General features: G+C 55.1%; 7 protein-coding genes across 7 annotated transcripts, besides 6 other annotated features; all 7 read right to left on the reverse strand.

The window, feature by feature from the left end:
• Positions 1 to 2: 2 nt before the first annotated feature.
• Positions 3 to 401, reverse strand: Tco025E_07360 (large subunit ribosomal protein LP0; the record flags this gene model as incomplete). Its single annotated transcript, XM_029374226.1, has 1 exon — positions 3 to 401. A coding segment is annotated over one exon (399 nt), but the record flags the coding sequence as incomplete, so codon positions are not given.
• Positions 402 to 582: 181 nt separating this feature from the next.
• Positions 583 to 608: a microsatellite.
• Positions 609 to 1,193: 585 nt separating this feature from the next.
• On the reverse strand, positions 1,194 to 2,258 carry Tco025E_07361 (uncharacterized protein; the record flags this gene model as incomplete). Its single annotated transcript, XM_029374227.1, has 1 exon — positions 1,194 to 2,258. The coding sequence occupies one exon, from the start codon at positions 2,256 to 2,258 to the stop codon at positions 1,194 to 1,196; it is 1,065 nt and encodes a 354-aa protein (XP_029225661.1).
• Positions 2,259 to 2,483: 225 nt separating this feature from the next.
• Positions 2,484 to 2,518: a sequence feature (A-rich).
• Positions 2,519 to 2,529: 11 nt separating this feature from the next.
• Positions 2,530 to 4,326, reverse strand: Tco025E_07362 (uncharacterized protein; the record flags this gene model as incomplete). The annotated part of the gene is made up of 1 exon (XM_029374228.1): positions 2,530 to 4,326. The coding sequence occupies one exon, from the start codon at positions 4,324 to 4,326 to the stop codon at positions 2,530 to 2,532; it is 1,797 nt and encodes a 598-aa protein (XP_029225662.1).
• Positions 4,327 to 4,389: 63 nt separating this feature from the next.
• Positions 4,390 to 4,428: a microsatellite.
• Positions 4,429 to 4,893: 465 nt separating this feature from the next.
• Positions 4,894 to 5,892, reverse strand: Tco025E_07363 (uncharacterized protein; the record flags this gene model as incomplete). The annotated part of the gene is made up of 1 exon (XM_029374229.1): positions 4,894 to 5,892. One exon carries the CDS (start codon positions 5,890 to 5,892, stop codon positions 4,894 to 4,896), a length of 999 nt encoding a protein of 332 aa, XP_029225663.1.
• An 80-nt stretch (positions 5,893 to 5,972) lies between these two features.
• Positions 5,973 to 6,012: a sequence feature (GA-rich).
• Positions 6,013 to 6,245: 233 nt separating this feature from the next.
• Positions 6,246 to 7,541, reverse strand: Tco025E_07364 (uncharacterized protein; the record flags this gene model as incomplete). Its single annotated transcript, XM_029374230.1, has 1 exon — positions 6,246 to 7,541. One exon carries the CDS (start codon positions 7,539 to 7,541, stop codon positions 6,246 to 6,248), a length of 1,296 nt encoding a protein of 431 aa, XP_029225664.1.
• A 285-nt stretch (positions 7,542 to 7,826) lies between these two features.
• On the reverse strand, positions 7,827 to 9,542 carry Tco025E_07365 (transferase, transferring glycosyl group; the record flags this gene model as incomplete). Its single annotated transcript, XM_029374231.1, has 1 exon — positions 7,827 to 9,542. The coding sequence occupies one exon, from the start codon at positions 9,540 to 9,542 to the stop codon at positions 7,827 to 7,829; it is 1,716 nt and encodes a 571-aa protein (XP_029225665.1).
• Positions 9,543 to 9,921: 379 nt separating this feature from the next.
• Positions 9,922 to 12,000, reverse strand: Tco025E_07366 (putative arginyl-tRNA synthetase; the record flags this gene model as incomplete). The annotated part of the gene is made up of 1 exon (XM_029374232.1): positions 9,922 to 12,000. The coding sequence occupies one exon, from the start codon at positions 11,998 to 12,000 to the stop codon at positions 9,922 to 9,924; it is 2,079 nt and encodes a 692-aa protein (XP_029225666.1).
• A 288-nt stretch (positions 12,001 to 12,288) lies between these two features.
• Positions 12,289 to 12,386: a sequence feature (GA-rich).
• A 19-nt stretch (positions 12,387 to 12,405) lies between these two features.
• Positions 12,406 to 12,438: a microsatellite.
• The last annotated feature ends 8 nt before the right edge of the window (positions 12,439 to 12,446 follow it).

The following is a 12,446-nucleotide window of genomic DNA, read 5'->3' on the forward strand; positions in this document are numbered from 1 at the left end:
GTTGCCGCGGGGACGACGACGTCGCACGGGGCGATGGCGCCCACGCGGGCGGGGGCCTGCACACGGTGCTTGTCCAGCACGTCCGTAATAACGGAGATCTCCTCGTTCGTGAAGACGAGGGCGGTGTTGCCGCACAGCAGCTTCCGCTCGATGCATTTGTTGTAGAACAACTTGTCGGACTCTGTCGCCTTCTTCTCCTCCGCGCGCTTCTCCACGATCTTCTTCTGGAGTGTCTTCTTGCCCATCACAAGCTCACCCAACCCACGAAGGTCGCGGCGAACATCGTGCACCTGCTGCGAGCGGACATTGTCCATCTGGCAGAAGAGAATGCGGCTGTACTTGGTGAGGCAGCCATTCAGGCGCTCCTCGTAGTCCCGCTTGGCCTCGGAGACGGACGGCATAGCTGTTTGTCACAATGAAGCGTACAGCTTTTTCACAATTTGTGGCGGCATTGGTGAGGGCAAATGGAGAGAAAGAGAAAGATAGGGAGAAGCACAAATGCTCAAAACACAGTCCAACATAAAGCGCCCCCACAGGCACACACACACACGCCTAGTAAGCCACGTAGGTATTTGCAGCAATAGAGAGAGAGAGAGAGAGAGAGAGAGTTGCCCACGTAAAGGCAAAGAGGACGGAAGGAAGGAGGGGGCGGGAGAGCGTGCGTGTGGAGAGGGTTTAAACGATGGACAATGGAATCCTCGCCTCTCCACATTTTCGCCAGGTCTCAAGGCAGTGTGTGAGGGAGGAAGGAGGTCAGAAGCGCGGTACACACCGAATATACAAGACCTCAGCGAAGCCAATGATGTAATGCGCGGCAACCTTTGCGCTAGCGACGTGTGGCTAGCAGGCCCGCAATGAAGATCCACGCAGGTGTTCGCATTTTTGAGTGGATTCGCCACCCCCATTTCCGTGCACTGCCCCCCGCATGAGCCTGAACGGCGGGCAGCACTGCGTGGAAAAAGAAGTCCCCGTCCTTGCTTCGCATGGTCGTGACTCAATGCTAATGCGCCGCTGTCCACAGGCGGCGAGGATTGCGTGGAGCAATGGACTCTGCCAGAGGCGCTCCAACGTGGACCTCCCGTACCGCAAGGTGACGAGACCAGTCACACTGCATAGGCTGCAATGTATACATTTATATTAGTAACTACAAAAATAACTTTCACACACATGAGCAGAACACGTAGGCGACAAACTCAACACGTACCGTAATCGGATTCGATAAAACGCTGCTTCAAACTAATCATACTGTTATACCCACAGTCGTGAAGGAGTTGCACCTTCTTGACCTGGTCGATTTTCCGCACTCTGTTCCATTTCTTCTTCACCAGTAGACAGACGCCATCCTTGGAATTGCGCACGTATTCGCCCCTATTCCGCAGCGTCAAATACCCCACAATGTCAAATGGGCATGGCGCATCACCCGCACCCAGGCGGCAGCGGCGCACAGGCAGAATCAAGTTTAATGGCAACTTATCCTTTGGATGGGAATTGGGACCCACCCACTTATTTGTTTCAAGCTCCCCATCGACATTCAACATGCCAAGATGCATGTGAGCAAACGGTGCTCTGGGGTTGAAGCATTGCAGTGGGTCGCGCGTATCATTCAGTTTGCGAAGCTGAAGCGTATACAGCAAACGGCGATCGGAGTCAAACTTGGCAATGTCAGGGTTAAACCGGCGGATGCACGCACCCGCCACCCAGAGAGGCAAGAGGAAGCGGTGAATAGCCACGTTGAACTCCTCCCGTGTGCATTCCAGGGACCCCGGCCTGCAAGGCGCTGTGGAGTTTGGTAGGAGAACGAAAAAGTCAAAGTCGTCATCGGCGTCCACAATGGCGCCTGCTCTTCCCACGCCAATAAGACTGCCTTCATCTAGCCACCATGGGATGTTGTTATACTTTGCCTTGAATACCCTGGTGAAAAACGCAAGGAACTCCACAAATTTAGGGTTATCCCTCTCCACAGGCTCCACCGGGCACAGGGTTTTGTTGAACACTCGCCGCACGCTGAGGTCAACCATGGCATTGGCATCGGCCAACAGGCAGGCGCGCGAAGCACCAACGCGGGAGAAGAGACCGGAGGAAGCCGCAGCGCAGGTGGCGTTCCCCTGCCTAAGTGGGAACTTCTCTTCAACAACGCCACTGCGACGCACCACGGGGTCCGGGGGAGGGAGCTGCTCCTGAAGGCCCCCGCTGTGGTCGACAGCCATGAAGAGGTAAAGAAGTGAGACGCACGTGACAAACACAACAACCCTCCTCATGGGGCACAACCTCCCTCTGCGCAGCCGCGGCATAGAAGCAACTTCCTACTTGTCGCTAGGGCGCCTTTGTGTGCTTGTGGCCCCTCCTCCTTCCTTCGCAGGAGGAAAGAAAAGGTGTAAAAGCAAAGAACAGGAGCAGCCTTTGAGAAAGTCACATACTCCAGGTAAACCGCCACAGAGAGTCACGCTTCACCATTTGCCCTCATTTGTTTGCCGCCCGTCCCTAAACAAAAAAAACACACACACATACAAAAAAAAACTTCACAACAACTCATCTCTCAACTGAAAACGACATGTAACCTGGCGATGGTGGCGGCTGCGTCTGCGTCTGCGTCTGCTGTGGGTGTGGCTGATAGTAAGCGTACTGCCAGTACGAAGATGGAACAGTGCTGCCTCCCCACGGGTACGCACCTGGAGAGGTTGCAGCCGCTGCGGAACCACCACTTGCAGCCTGCGGCGGCGGTAGAGGAGGGGTCGGCGACAGTGGATCATAATAAATGTGGTTATTGGCAGAAGCGGGCTGGTACGGCTGCTGCAGCTGATGTTGGTGGTGCTGCTGAGATTGACGCGGTTGCGGCTGTGTCTGAAGCTGTCTCCTGTGTTCCTCCATAACGCGGCTCTGCTTTGCCTCCATTTCGACCAGCAAGCGTAGCTCCTCCTCCCGCTTTGCGTCCTCCAGCCGCCGCAACCGGTGGGCCTCCTCCTCTCGGTGACGCATGCGCCCTTCCAACGCGGATGTCTCCACCGTCAGGGCTTTGAGTAGCGCATCTCTTTGCCGCGTCTGCTGCTCCGCGTCACGCCTAATCTTCTCCGCCTCCGCCTCCTTCCGCCGCTGCTCAAGGCGCCGTCGCAAGATTTCCTCCTCAGCACGCACGTGTTCGTAAAGCTCCTCGCGTTCCTCTTCCGCCCGCCTCTTCGCCGCTTCCTTCTCCAGCGTCCGTGCCTCCTCATAGCGCTGAAGTCGGCGCCGCAGCAGGGCTTCCTCAGCCTCCACGTGTTCGTAAAGCTCTTCACGATGCTCGCGCTCCAGTTTTTCCTTTTCCTCCTCCGCCTTTTTTCGCTGCGCCTCCCTCTCTTCCAGGCGCCGGCGGAGTAACTGCTCCTCAGCCTCAATATGCTCCAGCAGCACACGGCGCTCTTCCTCGCGCCGCATCCGCGCCTGCTCATACTGCGACAAGCGCTGCTGCAAGGAGCCCTCTTGCTCCACCAGCCCTCTGTACCTGCGTTCCAGCTCGGCCGCGCGCTGCTGCTCCTTCTCCGCCTCACTCCGCCGCCTGTTATCCTCAATTTGGCGTCGCAACTGCTCCTCCTGGCTGCGTAGCATATTTATCCGATCCTCCTGTGCCTGCAGACGACGCTCCTGTTCCTGCTCGATCATGGCAATGGCTTTTTGCCGCAGGGATGCGTCATCGGTGGCGGTGCCCACCGCACCCTTCGTCGCGGCATTGCCCTGCTGCGCAAGCTCCTCCTCCAAGGCGCGCTTCGCCGCGTCGATGGCAGCGGCCTTCGCCTGCCTCCCCTTTTCCAGACGAAGCGCCGCCTCCAGCCACTCCGGCGTGGTCGCGTCTACCCAGTCTAGAAAACTTTTGTACGCCACCGTCACCGCCGCACGCTCTTCGGACTCTTCCGCCTCCAATGCGGCTAGCGACGCGCGGACGTCCAGTGGGAGTTCGGCGTCCACCAGCGCCTGCCGCGACCTCCTACACTCGTCTAGCGCCTCTGCTCGCTCCTTTTCAATGCTTTTGCGTCTGCAGTACTCTTGAAAGATGAGCCTCACGTAGCTGTGCTCGAAGCGCGCAGCACGCCTGGCGCCGGCAACAAAGTTGAGAGTGCCGTCATTGACAAGCTCCAAGTCCGCGTTGAGCGACGGCAGGGCAATGTCCTCTAGCAGATGCTGCAGCACGTTGGCACTAGCCGCGTTTCGCACGGGTGCTTCGTTACTTCTGGGCGAGAGAACCGCTTCCCCGCGCAGTAATGATAATAGGGGCCCAAGTTCGTCTTGCAGCGACTCGCACAGCTCTGATCGCTTAACGTGCAGCGTGAAGGGAACCAAAAAGGACGACGCCATCGCAGAGAGCGTGTTGTGTGTCGTCGCAACGAAAACTGCCACCTACAAGAATGTAGTTGGCCAATATATATACATATATATATATATATAAATAAACCTATACGTACGAATGTGCCGGTCCCGTATTTGATTCTAGGAAATGGGTAGTTCCAACTCCTTTTCGGTCCTCGCTTTTTCCTATTATTTTCTATTGCAAAAGAGGGCGGCAACAGGCACAGAACCGTGAGAAGCAAAAAAAAAAACTGCTGTTTGTCGGCATCGTGTGTGGACGCCACATCGCGGGGAGAAGCACGGCGAAGACACACAAGCGCTGTTCGATAGACATGGGGCGAACACCACCGCGCCCCAGAAGTAAATTGCTACTCACTAAAAAGGCAGCTGAGTGACACAGCTGACAAACATCAAACAAAGAAGAAAACAAAACGGGGAAGGATCAGATACAAGGCAATAAAGAGACCCGTGACCTGTCGAAGGCTCTGCTGCTTGAAGCTTATAAACTCCTCAAGTCAAATACTTACCCGCAACTGGCTCTGTAGAGGAATCCAAAAAACGTACAGCGCCTTCCTCCTAGGTCCAGGGATAGACACTTGGGCCTTCTGGCGCACCTCGTGAAAATCCCGGCTGCTGCTGCTGCTGCTGCTGCTGCTGCTGCTGCCGCTGCGTTGGATTTGCTTGGAACTGCCACCCGAAGGGGGTTGGCGGCTCAGTCCGCGCATTGTAGGGAGAATAGGCAGAATGGGGGCAATTTCCCCCGCCTGGCGCGGCAGCGTAAAAACCAGTCGATGAAATTCGTTGCTGTTGCTGCGGCAGCTGTTCGCTGTACTCGCGGAATTCACACGGTAAATAACAGCGAACGGCTTCCCCCCCAATCGACACAAAATGCTGTGGATGCTGTGGGCTTTCTTGCGGCGGTGTCATCTGCGTCCAGCCTAAAGGCGTGGGCATCGCGCCGGGTTGCCTCGGCGGATACTGCAGATACTGCGGATACTGCGGCTGCCGTGCAGCTGCCTGATGCAAAGCCTCTTGCCGTCTGTACCTTGCCTGCTGTATGGCGCGCTGACGCTCCTCCTCCTCCTCGATCCGCAGGGCAGACAAGAAGTCTGAGCATTCCTGCAACACCCTTAGCTTTTGCTCCCGCGCCACCTTCTCTAAAGTAAAGCGCTCGAATACACACTTGGTGCTCATTACATATTCCCAAGTTCGAGCCTCGGCGGCACGCTTCTTTGCGTCGGCGTACATGTCTTCAATGTGGCGGCGCGCGACGCGTTCCTCCTCCACGACGTCCAGGTAATCTCTTTGGAACGCCTGAAAGACGTCCTCCGCGGTAAAAAACGCTTTCAAGTCGGCCCGCTTCCTGGCGACGTACCGAAGGGCCTCCTGCTCACACTCGTGACTTGCGGTCGCGCTCTTTTGTAGCGCGGCAGCCTTTGTCTTCTCCAGAAGACTCCTGGTGCTTTTGAGCACGGACTCGGCGCCACGGATCTCCTCCCGTACGTGCAACAGGACCGCCGCGTCCAGAGCGCTTGGGCCAAGTTTCACCCTCAGCGGCACGCCTTCAACCAACATCGCCTCTTACTTCAAGCTGCACAGTCCCACCCACCGGGGCAGGGCACGAGGCGGCAAAACAGGAAGGGAGAAACGAGTGTGAAGACACAGAAGAAGAAGAACAACAAAAACAAGACAGAAACGTCAAGAGAAAGAAACTACAAGGTAGAAACTGACTCTCCCTCACCCTCCTCCTTGACTTTCTTTTGACTTCCTCTTCGTGCCCCCGGCTCCCCCCACCCTTGTTGCCTTGCGGCGAGTCGACAACGACCGAGGCAGCGAGGAGGAGGAGGAAATCTGCAGGTGCGCCGTACAGCGGCTCCCGTCCTCCCCGCCCGTGGCGGCCTCGCAACGACGCACGCAGCAAAGGTTGACTAAAACAGTTTCTTGGGTGAATCTTTTGTGATGTCGACATCCGCGACATCCGTCGATGTATCAAAAGCCACCTCCACCTTGCGGTACCACATCCGCATGCGGCACTCCACGTAACGGTCATACAGTGTCGCTCCCCAGCCGTTGAACCGTGCAATTGTCAGGGTCACAAAGGGGGCAAAAACAAAGGGCACGAGGCACCGCGACGCCGTGTGCATCCCCAACACAGCCGGGAAGAGACGCGGGACGAAGGGGTGACGCCAGGCAACATCCCCCATCCACTTCGGGAACTTCACCGGAGCAAGCGGCAGCATGGAAAGAAGCAGCGCCCCCCCAGTGATGCCGTACGCCCTGGTCTGCATCGCGTAGACGCGGCGCGTGACGCCCTCAAGATTATCAAAGTACTTGTTTTCATGGTACTCAATCCCGCGCTTTGTCGCACCACGACGACGACGGTACTCTTGACTTTTACGTAGTTCGTACAGCATCCGATGCTTGTGAATGCGGTACTCAAGGTAGGAATTGACGTAGACGCCCAAGATGGCAGAATAGGTGGCAGAAAAAAGTGCGCGATGCCGAGCGAGCCACCGCGGGGTAATGCCACGCACACGCCGCGGATAGTGACGAAACATGGCGTAGGCAAAGGTTGCGGTAAAGTAAACAAAAAACTCCGGAAGCGTGCGCGTGACCACGCGGGTTAACGCCTCTGTGTACTCGACATCGCTGCGGTCCTCGTTGTAGCCTCCCGCGAGTGACATGACACGCACAGAAAAACGCCACGAGACAAAGTCCGGGGTGTCCACGTAGACCTTATTCACGTGGTTTAAGATGTCCGACTTGTACTGCAGCTGGGCCACGGCGTCGGAGAGGACGTCGTCGCAGAAAATGTAGGACAAAAGCCGCAGCACCGACCGTTGAGGAAAGTACGACTTCGACAAGATCATGTGACGATAGGTCTCGCTAAAGTTAAACATGTTCATCCGGTATTGCTCCGGAATCCCGCAGCTGCCAATGAGTTCGGCGAGGCTTGCCCCCTCCTCCACGGTCTTGTAGCGCGACAGCAGCATGCAAATCTTGATGAAGTCGCGTATAACAACCTCGCTAACGCAGTCGTAGACCATGCCGCGCGCGAGAAACAAGGCCGCGCGCGGGGACGGCAGCATCTTCACAATGGCATCGGCCAGGTGATGACGATCGACGACCTCATAAACGCGCTCGTCGTACATGCCGAAGAGAAGCAGGAGATCGAGGCGACCATTCTTGGCCAGCGCCTCGTAGTAGTTTGCCAGGAGCCCCATGAACGAGGGAGCCCTCTTCTACACTTACGCACACACACACACAAGGACGCTGCGCGCTTGCAATGCTAGCTCGTGCGCGCCCGAGAACAGGGAAAGAGAAAGAGAAACAGTTCCACAGACAGCAGAATATATATATAATCACAGGCCTGCAGCAAACGGCGCGCGGTCCGCAGTGAAAATTGCTGTGCGCAAACCCTCATCGTACAAATAAGCGCATTTAGATGGGAACAACACCAAGAACGGTAATAGACTTCCCATTACATGTCTGCGCATGTGTGTGTCTCCTCAAAAGTTAAATGCAAACCCCTTTTCCCCGGCGTCCAGCAGCGGCAGCGCGACACAGCCTTGCCGCTTCTCCCGACGCTGCTCCACCTCCTTTGCAAGATCGCTCTCTACGCGTCGCATCAACTCGGGGAATGCCACACGCATCGCAGCAGCAAACTCTTCTGCGAAATGGGCACGCCGACTCCGCACCACGTCACTCGTGACCTCCCCCGCATCTTCGTCAATGCCACTGATCGATGACTTCATGGCAACGAGAAACTTCATGACGCTCGACAGGTTGCTTTCCGAGACGTAGTTCTGCGTGATTGCAACAGAGTCTTCCAAGTTGATCACAAAGTGCCACCACCCACAGGGAATGAACATGATATCGCCAGGCTCGCATATGCACTCGTACCCAACGCCTCGCCACCGCTCCACGCTCGCATCGTAGTAGTTTAGCAGCCACTCCGTGAGTGAAACGGGGGTGGTGACTTCAGACATGTCAGCTGTGGGGAAGACGCCAGCCGGGATGCAGCCGGGCGGAAACAAAATCCATCGCTTCCGCCCCGTTAGGTTGGCGTTCCAGGCGTTTGTGTAGTTTGGGTCAACGTGAAAACTGCTGCCACCGCGACGTGGGCCCGCGATGATCCAGCGGTACTTTGGACGCGCCTCCCCCAGCACCTTGAAAAAGTCATCGCAGGCAAAATGCTCGGGCACGGCGTAGAGCGACTCAAGGGCCATGGGCGTTCCAAACTCCGCGTCAAACATATAAATGGGACGCTCGTCGGACTGTTCCTGCGCGTAACGCACGTAGTCAGAGACCGTCATGGTAGTATGCTCGCAGCGCATGGGGACGTCGGTGGCAACGCCCGGACGAAATAATGCATCCTTCTTTTCCGCCAAATTCGCAAACTTTCCCTGCAGAATCTTAAAGAAGGGCCAGCGCGTGGCCACATCCGTGAGAATGACTGGTAAGTTCGGTTTTTCGAATCGCTCGCGAAACTCCTTCGGGGACAGACCGCTCAGTCGCGGCACATCCTTCAACAGGGAGCGAAACCTCGCCACTGTCCCTGACGCATGTACCTCACTCTTTCGCGCTGCACCCTCCACAGCGGGTAAAAGATGATAATGACATGGAAGAATTGTGCACATCCAGGCCTGAAACAACTGATCGCTAAAAAAGGGACGACTTACAGCCACCGGAAAATGTTTAAACCGGACCGCATCGGCAGCGGAGTAGCCATGCTCCGTGCGATGTCGTTTGTTGGGGGCAGAGGTTGACGCCTCTGCCGTCTCTAGGAGAAAAGCTCGCACAGCCGTCTCTTTCCAGCTCCCACGAAAACGCAGGTAGTTGGCGGACACAAGGCTGTGCGCCTGCTTAAACGCGTCAGAGGCGTGAATAAAACAGTACCAACCTGTGCAGGTGATCGACAGACGGCAGAGATCGTCCACCGAGAGAAAGGACAAGAGGTCAAGCAGCAGCTCCACAAACGCCTCTTCGCTGGGTCTGTGCACAAGCACCGATTTACTCATCCGGCCCTTGGCGGCGAACTGAAGCGGTGAAAGGGTGCCAAACCTTGGCGCGGACAACTCCTCCGCCTTCCTCGCATTTCCTCTTGGGTAAATACCAAGCGGATGCGGCCTAAACCAGGTCTGCGCCATCAACACTATTCGCACTGAAAGACAGGGAGAAAGGAGTAGCGTACGGTAGTTATTCCACAGCAGGTACAGGCACATATCAATCCGGTACCCGTAGCCGAAGTGAGCAGCAGTGCAGGTGAAGATGAGAGGGCCGAATAGTGTTACTTTACTTCTTTTTTATTTTTTTCCCCTTTTTCCCCCTTTTTTTCTTCCTTTTTCCTTAACCTCGGCAGAGAAGTTTTATTCGTTTTTTTTTAAATATGTTTCCCTTTCTCGCGTGCGTACAGGGGCTTGATTTTGTTTTCGTCCAACAACGCAGCAAACGCCCAGCAAAGAGGAGAAAAACAGCTGTGCTGCATTCTGCGTTCCGTCACGCTAACTCCCGTTGGCGCAATCCGCTGGCTCGTTCTCCCGCTCTCTCTGTCTCTCGCTTCCTCGGCCCAGGCTCACTGCTACCTTTACCTGCGCAGGGCGCTTAAATCCGCTCCGCCACTTCAATATTAAGTATATCCAGGATTTTCTTCACCGTGATGCGGGTGAGCTCGACGAGGCAAAGACGGCTGTTCTGCAGGGGATCCCCAATAACCTTGCAGTTCTGGAAGAAGTCCGAGAAGTGTGAGACCAATTCATACGCGAAGTCGGTAAGGTGGTGTGGAAAGAGGTCCTCCACTGTCTTCAGCACAACAGACTCCATGCGGAAGGCGCAAAGCACGAGTTTCTTTTCCTGTGGGGTGTCAATTACGACCTCCGCCTGCAGAAATTCCTCTTCACTCACGCCTGCCTTGCGTTTAATGGAGCATAAGCGGGCGTACTGGTATAAAAGGAAGACGGCGGTGTTACCTGACATGTCAAGCATCTTGTCGTAGCTGAACGCGTAATCATTGACGCGGGTCTGCTTCAAATCAAAATATTTCAAGGCACCAATGCCGATAATCTTAGACAGGGTTTCCATTTCCTCCCTGGTGTGCCCCTGACTACGTTCACCGCCCTCACGCTCCTCCAAAATGGCGAGGGAGCGCTCCACCGCCTCGTCAAGTAAATCCTTTAGCTTTGCCGTCTCTCCACTGCGAGTCTTGATCTTTTTCCCGTCAGTGCCGGTGACGAGGCCAAAGCCGGCATGGTCCCACGTGGCATCGCCCATCCAACCCATGTCCTTCGCCAGCTGAGCACACATGCGGAAGTGCTCGTATTGCCCAACGTCTGTACAGTACACTACACGATCCATTTTTTCCATCACAAAACGGTGATACATGGAGGTCACATCAGTCGTATCATATGTGAAACCCCCATCACTCTTCTGAAGGATGAGTGGAAAAGTGAAGCGCGGGACAGCAATCATTTCCCCATCAATGAGGCCTGCAGACTCAAACACCTCGCGAAAAAGTGGTGACAGCTGCTTCTTATAAAAGGACTGAAGTTGTGGTACGAGCTTGTCAACGTCTGTGCGAGCATCAAACTTTGCCAGAGGCTTAGCCTCTTTCTTGGAAAGCGTCACCGTTTCGTTACCGTCCTCACCCTTCAAGACACCCGTCTCCTTCATTGCAGTGAGTATGTTCGGGTGAAACTCCGTCGTGCCATCACGCCGAAGCTTAATAAGATGTGGCACGACCAGCTTGGCCATGTCCTTCGCCTCCAAGGAACTGATCAACTTCTTCTCCTTGCTGACGACAAGCTTTGCGCCGCTGCTTTCCTCCAGCTGTCCAGCCTCCTCCAGCAGACTTAAAACCTTCGGAATGAGAGGATTGTAGAAACTCTCCCCACGCTCTTCAATGTGAGAGCCAAGACGCTCGTAAATGAGGTTAAATTCCCTCCGAGAAAGATCACAGATAATTTTCCACGCCTGAATAGACTCTTCTTCTAATGCCTGTAGCTTAACCACCTGCAGCCGTGCCTGTTCCTTGAACTCAGGGTCCTCGTCAAAGCATTTTTTGGCTTCACGGTAGAACTTGGTCAGGTCTGTGATGTCCGGCATCTCGGTAAGGAAGTTCGGGTGTTGGAGCTTTAAGTACAAGATAAGCATCCCAAATGCCGTACCCCAATCCCCCACGTGATTGATGCGGTGGACCTCAAAGTCGCAGAACTCAAAAAGACGAGAAATGGTTTCCCCAATAATGGTAGAGCGGAGATGACCTACATGCATCTCTTTCGCAATGTTGGGTGATGAGAAATCCACAAGTACCTTTTGCCTAGGGAGTTGTGGGGGCTGAATGCCCATTTTTAGCACACGCGGCACCATGGCAGCCGCCCATTCCCGTTTGATGGAGATATTAATGAACCCTTGTGGCGTCGGCTCAAAGCTGTCGATAAGTTCATTTTCCTCCAGGTTCTTCTTTAACTCCTCACCCACGAGGGCAGGACTCATCTTTATTGGAGGCGTTGCCTTGGAGAGAAGCTTGGCCAGTCCCATGGCGTTATTGCACTGGTACTCAGTGACCTTCCCGAGTGTGATGAGCACCTCCGGTGGGCTAACGGAGGGAAATGCCTTTTCTATGGCATGACGCAGAATATCCTTCAGCGCAAGCTCGGCATTGGCGCCTGTGCATAACCGTGCCATTGCGTTCCCTTCGCTGCTTATGTGAGGCGTAATATGAAGCTGCCTGCGGTGGCGGGGGTGGAGTGGAAGGTCAACGGCACGAAATCGCCGTGCAGAGGGGCAGAGTGCGGGGGAAAAAGCAAAGCAGGAGAGCACATAACCCAAGAAGCAAGCAACACTCCCCAACGGGTGTGTGTGGTGGGGGGGAGTAGACAGGTCGGCAGTCAGGAACTTGGTCGACAGGTCACGCGAGCAGCGAAGCGAAGATGAACATAGAAAAAAACATCAAGAATAGCGACAAGAGCAGCGAAAACAAATAGCAATAGTAAAAAAAAAGGGGGAAATAAAAAAAAACGCTGAACAGAAGCAGAAGAGAAAATAAGGAAAAATAAAAAGAGGAAAAAAAATGTGAGAAATATCGGACGCGTGTGTGTGTGTGTGTGTGTGTGTGTGTGTGTGCGTGCGGA

The sequence above is a fragment of the Trypanosoma conorhini genome, assembly GCF_003719485.1.
Source record: "Trypanosoma conorhini strain 025E chromosome Unknown Tco_14.4_contig_00563, whole genome shotgun sequence".
NCBI classification, from domain to species: Eukaryota; Euglenozoa; class Kinetoplastea; order Trypanosomatida; family Trypanosomatidae; genus Trypanosoma; species Trypanosoma conorhini.